The following is a 22,492-nucleotide window of genomic DNA, read 5'->3' as shown; positions in this document are numbered from 1 at the left end:
AAGTAAGTGAGTGCTAATTGTAGGCTGATGTCAGATGCCAACCACGCGGCTAATGCAGCAACAGCAGCAAACCACCTACTGACTGCACGCACGCTGTTAGCTTTTGACATGAATGCAAGTTTTCAATGATCTTTTAAACAAGGAGGATTGTAATCACACTCTTGGAGATAACAACAGGTACAGGACGGTCATTCCTACCAGACTAAGAGCTCCATTTTTAAACCTTCATTCCTACTGATAAAAGAACAGAAAGAGAGCTGTGAACAAAGATGGATACTTCTCAAGCAATACAACAATTAGGTCACAGAGAGATCCTGTAGTCAGGCATTATTCGTGGAGGAAGAGATAGTATGGAGTGGATGAGACACTGAATGAACCTAGTTGAGTATAGCATCAGATCAGTACGCTTTTCTCTTGTTAGCCTTTATTTCCAAATCCTAATTGTAAACTAACGCTTTGCAACTTTGGGGTGCAAAGGATTTTGCAAAATTGGGCTAGCAGATGTGAGACACAGAAGCAAGAGACCTAAAAAAAGATATGCAGGAGCTGGATCTACTAGACATACACCCAATTCAGTTTCACAGGTTACTATAATACTACTCCAAGTAGGAAACAGCTCTTGGGTCTATGAAAAGTGTTCTCTCCCTTATACTGATGCATTTCTCTGAAGTCTTCACCCTTTTGCTCTAAAGTCATGATTAAAATATTAGAAAGACGCATCCACGTGTAACTACTTAGACGTACAGCGGCTAGGGGAGAGGAGATATTTGCCTTCTTGCTCAATCACTGATAAAACAGAATGTGCTGTTATAGTTACACTAGGGGACTCTATATAATTCACAATTTTAATCTCAAAAAAAACCCCTTAATTTAATTTGTATTCATAATTTTAAGTTTATATTTAACAGCATTTGATTTGTAAATAATTTTTCATGCATACATTTAATGTTGGCATTAAAAGGAAATGCTAAAAAAACTGTTTATGCAAAACGTCTAAGAACCCATGTGGCTGTGTTTCCTTCTTGCTTTTGAAAAAGCCCTCTTGATTTTTATTCAGGCATCTTTTCCATAAAAGACAGTAGGGACAATTTCTGTCTCTCACACATAATGACTATGTTTTTTGCTTTCTAACTCAAAAGCAAGAAAAACCCACAGAGCTGAATGTTAAACACATTAGCATTATTACTTAGATTAAGTTTGGTCTTTGCCTTAGGAGATGATTGGCATCAGCATGACCCAAAGTTAAGGCCTGGCATATTGACCACTAGCAAATTTCTTCCACCAGCAGTTGGGTACTGATTTTTTTTCCCCAGGCAAACACATTTTTCCTGAGTTAAGTATTACAGCAGTCTGTAAAGGATTAATCACAAGGGTTCACTTGTCATGAATTTCCCAGAGAACTTCCATCACTGACTTTTACTTTAAAAACAGCAGCAATAAAATGTCAGTAATCAATAGCTCTACATTTACTCAGATTAATTTTCTAGACTAGCTGACAAGCTCTGTAAACCAAAACACTAACTATTCTTCACGAGTAATGCAGAGCGCTAAATAACTATCTTAGAAATGATGAACAAAACCAAAGCCACATTGGTCTGCTACATAGAAACCAGTGAGTATTACTATGGATACAAGACTCTCAAGGATGCCCTTCTCTGTTGAAACTAATAGCACAGTCTTTAATACTAGTTGTGGTTGGCTTTGCTTGGCCTTTTAATTTATCTCCATGAGATGGTGGCTGATATTTGCTGCCTTCTCTCTGCAGCAAGATAGCCCTCATTACCTGAGTGAGCAGCAGACCTCAGAATAAAACTGTGATTTGTTCTTAGGTATGACAACATTCCACTACAGGCTTACTCTTCTCAGAGATAACATATTAATTCTAAGGTATTTTAGATTTATGTTCTTTGCCATTCTTGTGTGAACTTTTTTTTTTAATCATCTCAAGTCACATATAAATCCTGTTTCTGTCTTTAAATGGAAAGAAATAGAAAGCCACCAAGTTACTACGTAAAAAAAAATATGATAGTAATAATTTGTCTTCAAGTGCCTGCCTTTGTTCAAGCCAGTCTTCTTTTTTTTGTTTTTGTTTTTTTTTTGTTTGTTTTTTTTGTTTTTGTTTTGGTTTTTTTGTTTTGTTTTTTTTTTTTTTTTAAAAACTTTACTTTTTAGTAGGGCAGACTAATATGCTAAAAGCAGTCACCTTTCTTAATTATTTGGCATTCTTCTCCAGCAGGTTTCTCACTCTGTAAATTCATGTTGGCAAAAACTCCATTGTGCAGAACCTGGAAGGGCAGATGCTACAGTAGCTGTGCGAGGAAGCTAATGACAAACACAACCCGCAAGGCTACTCAGACTTAGCCAAAACGTGGGATGTCCTGCTGGGTGGGAGACACCAGTCAGAATCAACAGGTCCAGGACCCAGGAGCCTTTGTGAGGGGTGGGAGTGAAAAGCAACCCCATAAGCCCTCCGCAACCGGTCAGAAAAAAACATTTCTTTCAGTTTAGCAGAATTTTTGTAGAACATGAGGTGTTTTGAAGAAAACATTTACATTCAGGAAATCAACATTTTCTGACAGAAGTTTGTTTTGCTAAGTTAGCGACTCCTGGTTCCAGAAGAGTGGGCAATTCTAAATCTCCAATATACAGAGCTAAATTCTCAGCCCCACTCCAAATGCAGTAGTAGCAAAATTAATATTATAATAATAATAATACCCTGAAATATTTAGTTATTAACTCTGTAGGTACCCACAATGAGAGACACATCTCTTTCCTGAATGGAATAATCAAAATGGTCAAAGTAACGGAGACAATGAAAATCCTAAAGCTTTCCCTTCCCCAGAACTGTGTTTTCAACATCTTGTATAATTTGAACCAATACTGCAATATGGTGATAATGCTCCCCTTCTGAGTACATTTTACCAAAGCTTGTCTCTATCACACTAGATCAATATCTCCTTGATACATACTCTGCCAGACCTGATGCAATGTCATGTTCTTCTGCTGCTGAGTAATATGAACTGGCTTAGTTCACGTAGCTGAAAGCTTTTGCAACATGCTGAATGATTTATAAAACAAATAGACCATTGTTCTATTAAGGCAAAAATCGTATAGACCCTGGACAACGCGGTAACATGAAGTTCCAATGATTTCTGCACTCTGTTTTGGTCAGCAAGCGATGTAGACACAGAAGCAATTTGGCATGAAAGTAACACCACAGATTTATGGACAATGTTCCCTTATGCATAATTTCCCTCAGCACACAAAGACTTTGACGGTGCTTGAATACAAAATCCTCTATATTTAGGCAGTTAGGCCTATTTAATTGTTGCTGGCTTATTAATTCATCACATTTTAATTTTTGTTTCCCATATTCTCTGTGTACTAACTCATCAAAATTCTCATTCTCCACCTTTTCCTCTGGAGTCCTCAAAGATGATCAGCGTATAGTCACCCTACTGTCCTAACCATGCCCCTCAGTCAGCAACCACGGTCTTGGTATTAGTAATGTTGCCCACCTTCTCTCATGTATTTGGCAAGAATATGAAGTTAGCTTTTCCTGCTGGAGGGGGTGAGGGTGTGGAAATCTGCTTCAGGCTTTTGTTAGTATTTCCCTAACAATATTAAAGAAAAACTCATGAGCTCTATTGGGAACCTGGGTCATATATATGAGATTATATATGAGAATATATATGAGAAATATAAGCAGAAACTTGAAAATTCTTTCAGAAGGCAGTCCACTAGCAATGCTCCATCCAGGACAGTCATTGCACACGCACTTTACACTGCTCTTCTCTAGACTTCTGAAATGGTACTAGACCCAGAAAGCCAGAACCTCGCTACTACCTGAATGGTATCAGAAGGAACTTAAAGATACAAGAAGAATGAGAAGAAAGGAACGCAAAAAAGAAGGGCAGAAGTAAAGGGGCAGCATGATTCAAGCATAGCCCCTACGCAAAGTTCCACTCTGCAGCATCAAAGAGTCTGTCAGAGTGACCCCATCGACTCCAGCCCCCTGACCTTCACTTCAAATATTCTACGTAGTATTCTAGCTTTTACTTTTCAAAATCAAAATAAGGGAAAGAAAGGATGGAAAAAAACAACTCAGATATTTTTGTACAAAACAAGGCGAAAGGAACATGCCCTGTCTGCAGGGATCTTCCTGAGGCCAGGAAGATCAAACTGAGGCTTCACTCCATTTCTAAATCTTTTTTTCCCCCATCCTCAATAAACTTTTTATAAAAGCAAACAAACAAACATATTACTTTCCTTTTTTTTTTTTTTTTGTAAGATGCTTTTAAAAAAATTAAATAAAATTGCTTCATGAAGTCAGGATGAACCGTTGTAGGATAGGAAAAGGACAAACGAAATGCCTGTTGCAAAGACCTTACACACTCACTAAAAAGACCAAGTACTACTGTTTTCTAAGAAATATGCAGTACCTGATGGGAAGAAGCTGCCATGTCTTCAGCATTTCCCATTAGATAGTACTTTAGTTATAAGGTATTTAGATGCTCAGTTTGAAAAGTATTTGGTTTCCATGATACTACTGAGATTTATTCAGTCATTCAAGTACTGAACTCCGAGCAGGATGCTTCCCCGGTAAGAACTAGCAAGTATATCATATAAAAAAAGATATTGCACAAAGAATTCAGTTGCCTCATGAAGAGATAATGAGGCAAGCTTAGAGTTTAAACTCAGAGCTAGAAAAAAGGTTTTCAGACAGTTTTAAGCAAAAATCACAACGATGATAAATTCTGTCATATGCATATAAACTTAGCTTTCATCAAAATACGAAGGCTTTTAATACAGATCATGCTTCATTAAAAATAAAACGCAACCCCACACAGCTTGGAAAAAACATCCAGTAAGTCTTGTAATTTATCTTGCAGAATATTCTTTTTCTCTGATCCAAGCACAGAACTATACCTTACACACAGTCTTCTTTCCTGATGTAATTTCTTTAGCAGCAATATTAATTTTTTTGTACCACAGCTCAGACTTCAAATTGTTTGTATTCAACCGAAGAACAGAAACTCCAGACTTGACTACAGTATCCAATACAAAGTGAAATTCAAACTTATTCCTTGTATATGCTGATATGTTTAAATTATCCACATCTAAGGACACTTTTATAAGGAAATTTTAATATTGTCTAACCTTCATTGTTTCACTATATTTTGCTCCAAGAGCAAAAGATTATTACCATGAAAGCTAGACTTTGTGATTGGAGATTCTGAGTTTTCACTTACTGATTTTGATTTTTTTAAAATTTGTATTTTTGTATCTTTTTTATAAAAATATTTACCAAAAAATGGCAAAAAAAAATACAAAAATTGTAAGTTTTGTACTTCCTTGCAATTAACCACAGTGTTGCCACTTTCATTCAAGGTGAAAAAGCTAATTAAAATCATGCAATTTCAGCTTGTTGTAAAAAGAAATCCAGTGACTTACTGTGTACTCAATGTTCATGATTTACTAGACAATTTTAATTTTCCTCCTATTACTGTATTATTGCTGTTCCAGCATGGAGCCAGAAGGCCTTGATCAGGACGACTGAAATCAGCTGAATACTGCAGAAAATTCACATACCAGCTCCAGCCCTCCTAAACCATGCAGGATCTGCACTTTCAGGGTGGGAACTGCAGCATTTGCAGGTCCTCGCCAGGAGAATAACGATATTAAGAAATACAGACTCACAGGTATGCAGAAAGCAACCTACACCAGCAACCTGATGAGGCCAGGACGTATTTCCTTTTGGATCTAACATCAGCAGAAGACAATAATTAAAAATGCAATAATCTGTGCAGAAACCTTGGATTTTCTATTTGCATTTTTATCAAAGCTAAGACAATGGTAAATATGATAAGTCAGAAAGTCAAAACTTTTCTTCGTGTTTGGTCATCTTTCTCGAAGAACATAGTAATTTAATAACCAATTTATAGTTAATATCCAGTGCTTCCTTTGTACCTTCCAACAAGAGTAAAATAAATAAGCAAACTTTTAGTGATACGTTCAAAATACAGAATTTAAAAGCAGCACTTTAAAGCTAGATTTCGTATTCAACAATCACTGCTGATAAAAAAGAAGGCATAATTTAAATTAATTTGGTTGTGATACTCTTCAGAGATATAAAATATACATGTTAAATAAATTATTATGGCTTTATTCAGAATAAAAGCTCTGCTTAAAGATACCCAACTAAAGCTCTGCTGAGTCTTAAGGTACTTTTCAACAGACACAATAATGACCTTATGCCATAAGGATTTCCTGTTAAACATCCACGGTGTATACACTGACCTATTTATAGGGGTTTTTTTTTGTTCTGACTTGCTCAGTTATAAGATTTGGTACGTGATCTAGCACAGCATATTCACAGATCACAAGCAGTATGCTAAGCTATGCAACAGAAAATAGGAAGTCAGGATACGTGGGGACCCTCAGGTTTGCTTCCAATGGGAATTGATTCTGTGTTAATGGAGATTTAAAACATAACAGCAAGTTACATGTTTACTCCAGGGGTGACCACCTTGGAAAATAAACAGATGAGCAACGCATGCAACACTAAGATCACAGCAGGGGGACAAAAATCCCCTACACAATAGCAAGGAGTCATCCTTATACGTCTCTGTGCTTTAAGAGTTTAGTAAGAAGTAGAAAAAGGCAGCATTTTGCTTCTGTCTTTTGTCCTCTTTCTGTCATTACACAATAGCATGGGGTTTTTTTGGTTTTGGGGCTTTTTTTGTTTTGGTTTGGTTTCTTGGAGTTTCTGTTTGTTTTGTTTGTTTTGTTTTGTTTTTTTGTTGTTTTTTGGGGGTTTTTTTTGGTTTTTTTTTACACAGATGAAATACGTTACTAGCTAACAGCGTGCAGAACTTGTCTTGCCTATCAGGCAAAAATGGGATGTGAAGGTTTGATGGTGTAGATTTTTATTTTAGAAATACAGTCACCGGTATTACAGTCACCATTGAGTTTTAACTAACAGTCACAATTCTGTTGGTTTTCCTTCTACAAAAAAAATACTATTTTTGGTTCAAAAAGAAGAACAACCAAACAAGAAAGCCTGTTCTATATACAGAAGCTGAAATTGATTAAATAAGTTCAAATCTTCACTGAAGACAATTTCATTTGAGAAAATAAAACTGATTCCCAAGAGCTTCTGAAGAAAATATTCTGAAGCATTTTATTGCTTGCAGTCATTCTTTACCCCATCTTTATTATTTTATTTTTTTTACCCCATCCAATTTGAAATATTTTAGAGAATGCAAAGATTCCCCGCCCTTATTAATAAGCACTTCTATGAAGACTAGCCATCTGAGTGACTGAAAGCATCAGCTGATCCTACACGGCATAGACACTGTTAGTTCAAAGTAAGCTTTGTGGTATAGCTGCAAAGTTAGCACACCTGAGATTGGAAAGCAAGTGTTACAGCTACATGGCCAATCTGCACGGATGCAGCCAACAGCAACTAACAAGACTGAATCAGTCTTCATCTTCTGCCCCAAAAGTGATTTAAACTCCTTTGTAAAACCATTCTCATGAGTTAAACTTAGTTAAGCTTTGTAGACGCAGAATTCAAGATCTGAAAAGCGTCGCCTTCGAGGTAAGACTGGAAAAGTTAGACTCCAGAAAGGTGTATTGTGTGGAGGAAACAATAAATTTAAGTAAGCTGTAAAAAGAAGTTACAAAGAAAGCAGTAATATTTCCATGCTGAACAGAATAAGCAGTAATAGGCTTGAACTTCTGCTAAAAAAGCATTAGACTAGACCTCACAAAAATCCCTCCAGTGGAAAGACAAAAGATCACCTAAACGTATTGCCTGGGAACATCATAAAAATTTTCAATCTGAAAGGTCTTTCAGAGCAGGTCAAAGATCTGTTTAGAAGCACACTGCCTTTGTGTGACCATGAATGACATTCTCAGATACTTTTTGAACCCAGTTTTCTATGATTTTATTAGATATCTACCTAAGATGACAGAACTCTAAAGGAAAGAAAAATTCCAATTAACAGTGATAGCTAAAAACAAGACTAAAAAAAGGCATAACAAATGTACGTTTTTGAAGACCATTTTTGTTGGCTTTATTCCTCAGGTACATACTGCATGTATTGCTTTTTTATGTCTGTCATCAATGAATTTTAAACACTAAATTGATTCTAATAATATAATGTTCCCCTTATTGAAATTGCAGATTCGGTATTAATCAGAGACACTTAAGAGAAACGTCGATTATAATGTCTGCTATCAAGATGTGTTCTCATAGTGCTGGTCTTCAAAATCCTTCCTCTGGTTCAATGCACATGGACATTCGTAATACACCGTGGCACCAATACCCATGATTTTCGATAAATGCATAACAAAAATAGCAGTTCACATTTGGACTCTGAAACAGCCCAAGACACCGGGAAAGGGTCCCAGAGTGGCCTTAAAGACATCAAAAATCTTGAGTGTTTCTGGCCGTGTTTTCATTACTCAATAATTTGTACCTTTTTCTCACAGAACTTTTACACAAGACCTATGAATCTTGGCAAATCAGAAATTTATTTTATACCATAAACTAACAGTTAGCTCTGCTCTTGTTTCTTTTTTTTTTTTCCTCTCTATTCCTCTGTGCAGGAACATGGTCCTCTATGGTTTCAAATTCAAAGAAACCAAAAGCCTTGGGGTTGAGGTTTTTTTTTTTTAGTTGAAAGAGGACAAAATAACAAGCTTCTACCTTTGAATTTCCCACAGGTCCAATTTTAATTTGAAGGAAAAAATGAAAAAAAGCATGGAGGGAAGAATCTGTAGAGAAATAGAAAAATGCTACATATTTTAAAATCATCTGTCTGATTCTATCCTACAGAAACTAGAATAAAATGTGTAACATAACTAAAACCATATCAAACCTCTGGAGCTTGCTTCTATTTTCTGCAATTCAAAGTAAACATTTTCTCAGATAAGCTCACTTCAAGTCCCCAGTCCCCTAAAATTACTAATAATTTTTTCCTTTGCCTTCATATTGGACAACTTTAATATCAAATTTCTGATTTTCAGGCCATAAGGCAGCAAAAGATAACAGGTCATCCCTAAGTCTAATTATCTTAGCTACTGTTCTTCAGGTCGCTTCTATATGTGCAAAATTAGGAACACAAAGGGAAGGGGGAAGACTTGTTAGCTACACATAACCTAATTTGCAGAAGTCACTTGTAACTGCAGTAGCCGTGACTGAGCAGAGCAGAGAAGCGCAAGGAAAGAAAAGTGTAGGCAGTTGTAACATTTATCAGTTTGTTTAAACCGATTATTTAAAATATATCCTAATATAACACACAATGGAAATTTCAAATTTCATTCAACTCTAGTATTCCTACTGAAATCAGTCTAGGACATAATTAAGTACATGTAAGACCAGTTATGAATGTTTTAACTTTTAAAAGTGAACAGGACCTCAGTTTCAGATAACAAACCCTATTTAGAAGTTATTCTGATAATTACAAAGTGAAGTATAAATTATAAAATCATATACATAGTCATACCATGGCCTGAAACAAATCTTCCTTGTCCAACAGCCTTAACATTACATTCAATAGCACACATCAGGAATTTGTTTTCTGAAATATTCTATATTTTTTGGTGCACTTCTCTATTTTCCCAGGACACAAAGTCCTTTAAATACTTAATTTCAGACACTGAGTGCCTAGCAAGGCATTGTAAACATATAAATTATGTTTATATATATTATGTATTTATATAAATCTATAAATATATAAAATATAAATATATTTAAATACATAAATGAATATATAAATACCCCGTTAACAACATTCTGCCCTAGACTATACCAAACACTGTATCTGAAAGATAAGTAATTGAAAAGTCTATGAAGAAAGATGTTCTTAATACTTTTTTGTCTCTAAATTGGTTACTGTGGATTGAACTTGCTTGAATAATAGCAATATTTAAGGGAAAAAACAATGAACCTTCTTCCTTATTTACTGGAATAGTATCCCTGTATCCTCCAAAACTATAATCCCTTCAGATCTCACTTTCTCCCCATCATAGCAGTGCATCTAAATGACATCGCAAACCTGAGGTGCCACAGAGGAAAGAGCTGTAAACAGTAAGAGAGAGGATCTAAAAAGTCTCCAACACTGTTGATCACAATTACTTTTTCTTACAGATTTTGAAGAAATTAGATAGCCACTTTTTAAGTTTGAAACATCTGTACTGGTTCCATGAGTTGCAACTTCAGAAAAGTTAAACAGTGTTTAAAGGCAATACTACACCCCTCTCTGTTCTTTCAAAAGGCTTGATGTCAGGCAAAAATCCTTTCCCCAACTGTTCACTGATAATAATCTCCCATGATGTCCACCATAATAATCCAGGCTGCAAAACGGGCAAACAATAATTTTTAGCTGTCATTTATAACAGAGGCTTGCCTTTCAGAAGTAATTCCAGACATGACCTCTGATTTTTGCATTCCTTTATCATATATCCTTTATATTTTAATAATGCAATTAACAAGATTCCATTGGCACACTGTAACTATTTTAAGTAGTCTGGAGTTTGACCTCAAATTTGTATGCTGATTCATGTAGGAGTTATTACTCTAGGCTTCTGACACTAGCCGCCTTCAACAGTGTAATTTTTGTAAAAATGGCAGTTTGCTGTCTAACAAAGTGGCTGATAGGACACAAATACAGCCCAAAAGATGTTTCATTATAACCTTCTGGAGATACCTCTGAATACACTTTATATAAATCTGCTGCTTCTTCTAGCTACTGTAGGCAGGTTGCTTGAAGAGTTCATCCCTGTCTGCACTGGGCTAACTCCAGGGAACCTGTCTGAAATTGAAACAATCCATTCACTCCTAAAGACTACAGTAATGGGTACAGGATAAGAATCAGGATATTTATCTCTTTTACCTAAGTCATATATGACAGTTTACCTGCCTGCCTAATCTTAGATACCTCAGTTTCCATAACAGTACAGAATCCACACATTTTTGCCTCACTTCCCCTCTTCCTATTTGAGACAGTAGGAAGGGCTTTGCAGAGTGAGGGATAGCGGAAATAGGTGTTTTTTTTTGTTCTTCTCATTTAGATTAATCTAGAGTACTGGTGGATTACAGTTCTGGTAGTTAGCGTTTTGATATAGTTGGCATTTGTCTCTATTTAAATGACTCAATTGTCCAGAGTTTATTTCTTCTCCTAGCAAGATTTTTTTTTTTTTACAGCGGATCTTCTGGGAGAATGTCTGCAGATAGGATTAGATTGGAAATGCTATTGCTTTCCGTGTACTTAAGACACAGGCAAGGATGAGAATTCAAATGTGAGATTTCAGATGTCTGTATTACGCACTTCACAAATTCCTTCTTGCCTAAGGGAGGTAAGAACAACAACAACAACCACCCTAACTCATTTCCCCTAACTCATTTCCAAGTTAATTTAAAAGCAGAACTTGATGGCAGAATATTTGCATACATTAACTTCAAACCAGATGCAATATATGTCATCAATATTTGCACCCATACTTTTAAAGGTTTTCTTTTCTACAAATACTTTGTGTGTACTATTAAAAGCTATACAATCCTTTTTTCACTGGTAGGTTTTGTAAAGCAAGGGGGAAAAAACGAATTCTTGTAAATTGATGCAATATTCCTTTGTAGGGGAAGGACTTCCCCGTTTGATATTTTTCCAATTTTCAGAATGTACCTTTTCATCTTGTGTTTAGTTTCAGAGAGCATGTACTGAGTAATAGCTTTCTGTAGGTCACAACTTTATTTTCCTTTAGAACTAGCAGTTTAGAGCCGCTTTCTTCCGTTAACAGATCAACTTTCTTCATGGAATTTTGTATTTTATAGAGAATGGATTTGAGTCACCTCTACCAGTAGAGATGTGCTATGCAATCAAGATGCTTTGCTAACATATAATAAGACACAGTTTCAAAAACGTGTGTAGGCACAAAAAAAGGTGGTGATAAAAATTGAGGGTTCCATGAGCTTAAAGTATTCTTGCTAGTGAGACGTGAATAAATGCTAGCACAGCATTGCTTCCCAATCTCCCATTTAGGTGCCAAATCAAGAAATCCAAGAATTATTAGCAGGCTCAAGAAAAAGCTATCTCAGCTGCTGAGTCGGCAACTACATTTCCCACTTCTCTCTACTGAAATTCAAGGTTGTAGCCCAACTCTTACTTCAACCAACTGAAGGGACCTTGCCAAATGCAAGGGGAGCTGAATTGGGTCTTTCTTTTCCAGTCCTCCCAAAGAGATGGTAGTTTACTTAAAGCTTCCAGACATATTTTTGTTTCACACACACTACTGCTTGTTCTTTGAAATGACGCTACTTTTACATTTGGGAAATAACTGCGTACACACATAAATGAAGGAATTAACACTGTTTGATTTGACTGCTATTACCTGTGAATTAAAAATGTTTGGCTTAAAAAAAAAAAAAAAGTAGGCAGGAGGATGTGCTAAGCCTGTAACTATGTTTTCCCATACTTTGTTAACTGAAAAGGGATTTACATTAGTCTTTTAGTATTCTGTGAAAGAGAAATTAATTCCATAATTTTTCATTCCTCTATGCCGATGTAAGTTTAAAATATGTCAATTCTCTTAAGCTTCAACATTAACTTCGGATGCACAGCTACACAATTTCTCCTTTATTTCTTCTTCCTCAAACTGTTTCAAGAATATTAATTTGAATAAGCATTTCAAACAAGATGAAACGGACTATGACTTTTATTCTATCTTTATGGATATTTGCTTAAATCAAATAAATCACAGGTGAATTAACTTAAATTAGTGTATAATTCAAATATCTTGGCATGCATTTTCTGCCTACAGTATTGTGCCCTTTACCTTATTACTCTGATGGGAAAAGTGCATCTTCATCATAACCTGAAGCAGGAGTCTAAATTTCATGACTTCAAAAGGTAGAAAAGGAATGAGGAAATTAATACTGTTTAGTAATCAAAGTTTTTCAAAGGGAAATCATCAGAAAATCTTGCCTTTTTAAGGTGCTCAGCAGAAAGCAAATAAAACCTGAAATACTATGAATCCAGACCATAGCATCTTGACAGAAACTTAAAACTAGCACTAAATACAAAGCTTTATTTTATTTTGTATTTATTTTCACCATTAAATTAATTTATCCTACCTCAATTATTAAGACTAATACAAACTTGTTTTCAGAAAGCGTTTAAGAGGGATAAATAGGTAACAGATGTTTTGCCAGTGACTTCTCTGGTGCATAGCGCTGCTTGATGGAATGATACTATATGAACAGCGACAACAGTCATAAACACCGATTTATTGCAGTACTCAAAAACTTAAGCATGTGCTGAAGGGTGAATTTTTGTAAACACATCAGGAGAAATGTCTGTCACGATGTTTGAAATACAGACTCTTACACTGCTGCAATAAAATACCCACTTTGGCAGATATTTGAAAGTAATTGAACTTTGTAAGACTTTTCAATTTGCATATATATATTTTTCAAGCTGAAAGTATTTTCTACTGCAAAGTTACAGAAGATTGAAGAAGTATCTGCTAAATGCAATAATCTAGGAGAAAAATCTGTAAATAAAAACCACTGTAAAATGGAGTGTTGAGACTGTGAAAATTAATCAACAATTAAAGTACTTTGACAAGAAGCTTTTCTCGAGAGTCTCTATCTTCTGAATGTTAAATTATGAAAGCATGAATCAGGTGTTATGGAATACAGCCATGTTTAGTGTGCATATCACAGAACATGCTCTCGCACTATTTCACCAGGGGAGAATGTTAAAAGACTCAATCTTTAAATGTAAAAACTGTTCGTTATTTATTGAATTCTTATGCCATAATATCAGACTTGAAGGATTTTAATTTCAGAGGACTATTAGGAAAAAGAGCATGGATAACTGAGGAAGTTTAGTATTTGGACAAAAGCAGGTAAAGTTTAGTATTTGGACAGAATAATTTAGTTTTTACTCTAATTAAGTGATTATAATTAAGTGACCTCAAATCTTATGTGTTGATTAAAGAAAATTTCAAACCAAATGGTAAAAATCATGTAAGATTGGGTAACACCAAAAGATTATGATCCCCTAGGCAACAAGTACAAGTCCTACAGATGTCTTGGGCTTTACACCATTTCATTTTGAAGTTTAGAAACCATTTTTCTAAACAGTTCATATTTTAAAAGGATTAAAAGGATAAAACAGGTATGTGACACCAAAGTCATGCAACCTCATCCAGTAATTTCAAGGGGCAGGAGCTTGAAAGAGATGCACAGAACTGTTTTGGGTTTTGGGAGTGTTTTTTGTTTGGATTTTTTTGCATGAAGGAAAAGAAGTATCTAAAACTAGACAAGGAAAGCATGAGGTTTCCCCCCAAAAAAGGGAAAAGTAGTCAAACTGCAGATTTGCTATTAATATTACTTAAAGAAATAAAGGCTTTACAGGTTTAACTAGCCTTGTCTTGAGTGCTAGCAAACAGCTATGAATGCAGCCGAAGCGATTCCGCCCTTGGGACGTGCAGTCCATGTGACAGACTTCTTGGCCAGAATTTCTGTTTCCTGACTTCTTACAGGCCTGAGTTTTGAACAGTATCATAGTCACAATGCTTTAGGCACACAGGCTATTTCTTTTGAGCTAACAGAAACAACCGCATTGCTGAAGGCAACCATGAGTTGTAAAAGCACTGCTGAAGAAGCAGGTGATATAATAATAATGCAATGTGATATCTATATTAAAATACAGTTGCTTAACAACAGCTTGGAGCTACCTAATGTGGTATTTCAAGTTCACCTCAGCTTTTCTAAAGTAAACATGAAAGTAAATATGCCAGCATTTCCAGCTAATGATGTGTGCAACTACGCAAATATAATCTAGGTACGTGCTACAGCTATGCTCATAAGCCAATAATTCTCATGACAGGAGGTCCGTTGATTGCCCTTGACATGAAAAGTAATCCTAAATTTTAAGCACAGCTTTCTTCCTCCTTTAAACTCTGGTAGCTGTATGTTACGTTGTCAGCTTAATACAATGGATTATTTTTGATGAAACTAACCTTGTAATATTGCGACACCAACAAAATGTTTTATTTATTCAATGCTATTCAAATAGTGAATAATTTTCTGCTTTACTTACACGTTGGAAACACTCTGGAAAAGTGTCACTGAAATACAAAATGGGGGGAACACACAAAATGGAGTAGCTGGTATTTTAAAACACCTAGGTCAGACTGCGAAAGCCTAGGTAACAAACCACGTAGCTAGAACATGGAAATGGTCTTATTTTTTTAGATTTTAACTTATGGTTAAGTGCACGTATCATATGCCATGCTCAGAGCTGTTCTTAAATCCAGCCTATTTGATGCCTTTCTCCTGCTTTTGCTGACAGCAAGGGCTATGCCTGGATTACAGTTGCTACTATGCAAAAGACTAACAATTAAATTTGACAGTATATAAACATTTATCCAAACAGGACTTTCATTAAAAGGGAATTCAATCCTTCTGGTCTCAGGACAGATTTTAAACAAAGCTGAGCAATGCTGGTATAAATTTTTAATCATAAGTGTAAAAATGGAAAATTTTATGCATTAAAAAGAGCAAGATCACCAAGCACAAAATTCATCAGAACAAGATGAATGCATCCAATCTAGATTATCCTATGAAATCTGAAAACTCTGGGATAGTAACCACAGTAGCACTCTTCGGATGCATAAGTACAACCTGCTGTAATTTGGTTAACTGGGAATGTTTTGTTTACTGTGCATTTGTGAGTCTATGATTTCACCCTCTGTTGTTAGAAAACTTATTCAGCTGTTATACTGCTTGCTTTGTGAAGGAGAGATGAAGGGCACAAACAAAGGACAAAAGGAATATCTCATCCAACATACTCAGCTCTATAAACAGTATATTAGAGTTCATTGCCAACACCAAGATTTCCAGTGCATACACAATAGTCTTAATGGCTTCTTTTGGGAGAGAAATTAAACAGTGCAATCCTCTTCCCTCAGAAGTTTTAGTCACTCATTCCATTCAATATTTTCCAGTCCTAAAGGGGTAATCAGAGGAAAATAAATGGACTGAAAAGAAAAACAAAAATGTAGGAGGTTTCAAAAAACCTCCAACCGCAAAGACCCAGAGTGACTTCAGATAGGGTCTTTGAAATAAAATTGTACAGACAAAACTTAAACTTTTTAAAGCCCACATTATATAATACCCAGTTAAATGCCAATGTGTCAGTGTTGACTGTGTACTTGATTTGTTTTATGTAAATAACAACTAAAAGCACCCTCACCATTTAGCTTAAATTCTCAAGAAGGCAACAGGGAAAAAAATTCAGCATATGGAGAAGCTAAATATGAATTTTCCCTACTGTTGACCTACCCTATCCTTAAAACAAGCTTGTGTTAAACCATTCACAAAAATAAATACTGAAGTCACACCTTTAAAATAGCACAAACAATATCCAGTGTATCTTGTTATCTAACCATGCAGAACTCTGTCAGTTTACATCCCCAGACATATTTTCACCAAGGGACAGTGAGTAAAATGTAGACGTTCAAACAAAAATGGAATTGTACCATTTGAAACTATAACAATTTCTATACTTTTTTCTTCCAATTGTCAACTAAGATAAAAAAAAAAAAAAAGTCCCATGACTTCAGGACACCTCCTCTATAGGTGGATAAGAATGAAAGATGCACGAGCAGGGCTCTTCAGAACTCCTCGTTTACATGGTCTTCTGCGACATGGCCTCCCTCTTGCCCTTTACCAAGGGTGCATGCTTGTCCCACTCTCCACAATTACAGGTTCAAACTAGATAAGGCATGTATCTCACAAAACAGAAAGAAAAGGTATAGAGCCAGTGCTCTACCACATCCAGCTGCCAATGTCATTACTGACTGCTGGAATTTGATGTGTGCTCATCTCCTATTGCCCAACAAGAGCATAATAAATTTTGTCAACTCTGAAAGGTGCTTGAACCGCCAGTTGAGACTGTTTACACCGACAGTATGGTTCATAAGGATAGAGAAGAGGTCCAGGATGTAACTCAAATATTTATTAATTGCTACCTAATCTTTTTTTTTTTTTGCTTTAACAATCATTAGCGTATCTGTCCTTAAACATGTGCACACAAGACCAACTGCACAACTGCCTAAGCGTATCGTCTACTAACACTCTTTAAACCTGACAAAGTGGGACCAAAGTTTTTTGCTTCATCAAGGTCTTCTATCTGCAGCTGTTCCACATGGCAAATTCCCATTTCAGTAAATTGGTGCTCTGTTCCCAGAACAGATGCAAAAATCAAACTCCCAACGAGGATACACAATGCAGCCTGATTCTAAGAACAAAGTATCGTTTCACTCTCTAAGTCTTCATAATTCTGTATTCAAATGATGCTTTTAATTGCAATGGGAATTCCATAACCCTTTCATTCTCAGGGAAAAATTACTTTTTTTTTTTTGTTAGAGGACAAACACAGTACATCAATATTGTATTTTTCTATACGTGTACATTCTAGCTACTATTCCAAAGCACGGTTCTAGGCCACAGATAGAACAAACCTGCATCCCACTCTCTATAGCACCGGCCCTGACAAAGAGACATATAGTCTATTACCAACCTAGAGATACAGAATTTGAAGGTCAAATTAAAAGCTTTTCTCCATTAATGACACACATACCAGCATCATAAAAGTGATTCTGAACTGAACACTGCACGAGCTGCTGCATGCAGTGTTGAAGGTTCTTACAGAATTAAACAAAGCATTGCAACTAGTGTAATCACCCTTTAAATTTTAAAATCTGTCTTCTCTTGCTATATGGATTTTCATTGCCTCATACATGTCTTTTTGCGTTGCACGCTTCAAACTACCCACTGAAATAAGCAGATGTTTAATTCCCAGAGAATGTGTCAATGCCCGAAACTTGTACAACCAATACACATCTGCTACACACGGGAGCTAACAGATTCACAAGTGATACCCAGATTTCCCTACGGAAGAATTACACAAGAGAAGGTGATGAAAAAATTTCACTCTGCTGGAAAGAATGAAAACTCAACACTCTGGCTTGTTTAGTTACAGGGAAAAGCTTGGATGGAAAAGCTTCTAACCATTAGTCAGACTGTAGCATAAGAATCACAGCAAGTAAACAGGAATTTGGCAAAGGCAGAGAACACGAAAGATCTTGAAATTCAACCCCCAAAAAAGACATCTCTTATGAGACGTACTCCTGTAGATATTTAAAAGTTTAACCCATACAGTTTACGAAAACAGCCTGTTCAAAGAAATTAGGTAATAAATTTACCAGCCTAATTAAAAATCATACAGGAAAGCCTCTGAGTATCTCAGGTGCTTTTTATTGTATATGTTAGAGATAGCTATATATTGAGACATTCAGTTTAGAATTTGGGCACATAAGTGTATTGGATATACCTTCTGTATGCCAAATACAGTATTTTAGGAGTAGATTAAAAAAAAAACAAAAGTAGAGGTTTTAATTTTTGACCACTTCTGTTTAAAAGGTTGTTTGAGTAGTTCAGAATTTTTTTTTATTCTCATCTTTAGGAAGATGTTATAGTATTCCTTCTGCGTATCGCTCCCTTTTACTGGCCGCTACATCTAGAACAATTATAGTTGGTGATCTGGTTTTCTTTTCTGATAGTCTTTTAAATACATTCAACGTGGTCATGGACATTAACAGAAGTTCAGGAGCATAAAACTGTACAACAGCTATATGGCAGTTTCAGATGGCTATTACAGTCCATTTTATCTTTCAATAATTAAACTTATGAAACCCTAATTCTTAAAACTACTAACTGAACAACTCTTCCTGTCTCTCAATGAACAGTGCGTACAGCTATTGTCAAAGCTTTACTTTGAGCACCCAAAATAAAGGAATGCTTCCCATATGTAGAGGAACGTAAGATTTTAATACGTAAAAAAGACAACAAAACATTAATCCTTACTTGTTTATATGATTAGAAAATAGAATATTGAAGACTTTTCTTATCTGTAAAAGTAATCAAAGTGTTGGTTTTCCCACTCCGTATTTGTATTTACAAATATTACAGACTACTAAAAAAAAAACCACCCAAAACTGTGAGGGATCCAATCAAATTGGAGACAAATTCCATTGCTTTGTAACATTTTAAGTCTGAATGTTTATTTTTTCTAATGCTGTCTCCCTTGGACAGAAGACTTTTTTTGCAACTTCTTAGCAAATGACTTACCGGCAGTGTTTATGTGATCCTGTTAAGGTTTCAATCACAAAGCATTCCCCTTCATTGAGACAATATGCAAGATCCTTGTCTTTGCATGGCTTAAAGTGCTCAGATCGCTCAGTGGAATACGTTGTAGTATCTATGGAGAAAACAAAAAAAGGAAAGAAATGCTGTAAGGCTAAATATTGAATTTTCTTCAAGTATATCTTAAATAAATTTGATCAAATCGGTCTCAGTAACATCACCTGATTAAGACAGACTAACTTAACAGAAAGCAAAAGCACAGGGCAAGCAAACTTCAATGTGACCGCTATATTATTTCCAATCAAGCTTCTTAAAAAGATTCACAAAAGGAACCTTACATTTGTAAATATTAGCAGAAAAGCAAACTAGGCTGCTGCAAAGTTGAGTATAATTTCAACCACTTCCAATTTCCAAAGTATCCCTTCTAAAGTATAAACACACCTATTTTGTAATCTGTAACCAGGACAATATTGTTTTAAATACAATACACAACTATTTTTATGAAAAATTAGCAAAATTAGCATATTGGGTTTGCACGGAAAGGTTTTGGTAGTGGGGGCCTCCACGGGTAGCTTCTTGTGAGAAGCTGCTGGAAGCTTCCCCTATGTCCAACACAGCAAACGCCAGGTAGAACCAAGACGGACCGCCACTGGCCAAGGCCGAGCCCATCAGCGATGGTGGTAGCATCTCTGGGATAATGTATTTAAGAAGGAAGGAAAAAAAAAAATCCAAATCAAACCCAAAAGAACTGTGCAACACCAGCAGCGGTCAGGAGAGAGGAGTGAGAAAACGTGAGAGAGACAACCTTGCAGACACCAAGGCCAGTGAAGAAGGAGGAGAGGCGGTGCTCCAGGCAACGGAGCAGAGATTCCCCTGCAGCCCATGGTGAAGACCGTGGTGAGGCAGGCTGTCCCCCTGCAGCCCATGACGGTTGACAGTGGAGCAGTTATCCACCTGCAGCCCATGGAGGACCCCACACTGGAGCAGGTGGATGCCTGAAGGAGGCTGTGACCCCATGGGAAGCCCACGCTGGAGCAGGGCTAGAAAACCCTCATAAAACTCACAACATCAAAAGAAAAAAACAAAGCCAAAAACCTATGGACCATAATAATCTGATTCACCAGTCACAAAAACTGACCTAGAATTTAAACACAAGCAATGCACTATAGATTGTTTCATTTCAGGTACATCTCCTGTAGGTTTCTATAGGTCTGTTGAAACACCCCCATAACACAGTTTCAAAATGAATTACTGTTTGGACTGTTGGCTATAACTTCGGAATACGTAGTTAGATAATGAGATTTGGAATAGGCTGACAGTATGTCAGGGTGAGCTATCATTCCTGTCTTGTAATATATCTCTTTAACCTTTTCAATCCAGTTGGATTAATCAACAATAAAATGAAATTTTCAGAGGAAGATGTCTGACTCTCAGATATTTTTATTTTCTTCACAAAGACAACGATTTTTCTAATGAAGTATGATTTTTAAAGTAGACAACCATTTCCATAGACCCATGGCTCAATCTTCATATACAATCTTAATGCTCAAAGTTTAAATTCCTACTCACTTTGCAGAGAAAAGGACCAGGATCTAATGTACTAATACATCTTAAAATTATAAGAGAACATTTCATTATATACCGTATAGACTATCACAGAATATTTTGTGGCCTGCTGTCAAAGGAATGAAACTGTGCTCAATGCACATGGAACTTTGCAAACTCAAAATCATGCAAACACATTAACTTGATTTTTGCTCATAGCTCAATACAAAGTAAATATCCACTAAGCTAATACCAGAGTTGAAAATCAAAACACTAAAATACAAGATACCTGTAAGTATGGTTCTGCAAGAAAATTCAGATAATTCCAAAAATCTTCCAAAGTAACCTTTTTCATTCTTAATGTATTTTAAATAAAATTGTGCTACAAGTTTCCCTTGTTATCCAGAATAAGTGAAGGAAGATTAACAAAACACATTTAAAAAGAATAAGAATATCTACATATAATCTTTGTATACAACACTGTCTTTTCCCCAGAGAGAAAATATTTTAGAGTTCAAAGTTTTCAGTGGAGAAAAAAAAAATCCTGGGAATAAACTCCAACAGTCTCCCCTCAAATGGTTTTGCAGGTTCAGAATGAAACGTCCTGCCGTTTTTCCAAATAGCAGCATTTACGAAAAAGGTGCAGGCTATATAAAAATGGCTATGTTTTTAATGACTGCAAGCAAACCCTGAAGTGAAATACATCAAATTGAATTTCGGAAACAATAGAAGATGTTTGTAAAAGCAAAGAAGTGACAAGCACATCACTATTGACATTTCAAGAATGATCAGGTTTTATGTAACAAAACCATCTTCAGGTAGAGAAAGGTAGCCCAGTTACCTTTTAAGGTCAATTTTACACAGGAGAACATAAATGATCATCTAAAATTTGCTTAGGCAAAAAAACCCACCCAAATATAAACAACAGTAATCAGATATGAACTTTCTATCCCTTTTAAATATGGAAAACAGAAGATAATATTATTTGAAAGCACTTGTGATAATTACAAAAGGTAACTAAAACTCAACTTGATATGGCTTTAGAGAACAGAACACTTATATTTGTCAGCCTGCTCTGAAGAAAAAAGCCGTGCAAATACCTTTATGAAGGCAGTCGCATTACATAGACCAAAGTAATCCGAGATGTCCCCAAAGGACAAGAATAAAACTAAGGAGAAAATGCAGTTTTCACAAAGCGTGTGTTTGAGTTAGTGATGTACTGAATTCTCAGAGCACAGTGTTTGAAGTGCAGGATACTCCTCTTCTACCGTAATTAACTCAAAAATACCTTGTCAAGGTCAGCATTTTAAAGTTTTAGATTAAATACATTCTTCAGAGGTTTTGTTCTCTTTTATTTTAATCACTTCTCTGTTCAGTATTATTCAAGATTTAATCAAGTCCACAGCAGAAACTTTTGCCAATTCAGCAGTGTCAGAGCAGAGCTAAGACTGTGCACGTCACATTTTATACTGGCAGAAGTGCCACTGAAGATACAGCTACAGCATAGCTTAATTTATTTGAGTACTAATGGAAATTACACAAGTAATTGGACTTCTCCGCTGACATAAATTATAAAGAAACTACGGTCTGCTGTTCCAGCAAGCCAGCCTTCCAGAACTGGAGTTTCTGACACTTCCACAGGAGTAATGTGGCGCTCTGCCCACACAGAGCGATGAGGGGCTGGAGTCAAAACTCTCCCTCAAAGCCCCATCTGTTTTATTT

At 36.0% G+C, this 22,492-nt stretch overlaps 1 protein-coding gene across 2 annotated transcripts in view; it reads right to left on the bottom strand.

The window, feature by feature from the left end:
* Positions 1-22,492, bottom strand: part of NRG3 (neuregulin 3) — a 414,656-nt gene that overhangs the window by 223,279 nt on the left and 168,885 nt on the right. For both annotated transcript variants that reach the window (XM_063337738.1, XM_063337739.1), the window contains exon 2: positions 19,211-19,340. In XM_063337738.1, coding sequence (XP_063193808.1) covers positions 19,211-19,340 — 130 coding nt within the window. The remainder of the gene's footprint in view (positions 1-19,210; positions 19,341-22,492) is intronic.

This window comes from Chroicocephalus ridibundus, chromosome 6 (genome assembly GCF_963924245.1).
Source record: "Chroicocephalus ridibundus chromosome 6, bChrRid1.1, whole genome shotgun sequence".
Lineage (NCBI taxonomy): Eukaryota > Metazoa > Chordata > Aves > Charadriiformes > Laridae > Chroicocephalus > Chroicocephalus ridibundus.
The sequence above is the reverse complement of the archived record's forward strand: the minus strand, read 5'-3'. Positions and strand labels throughout refer to the sequence as shown.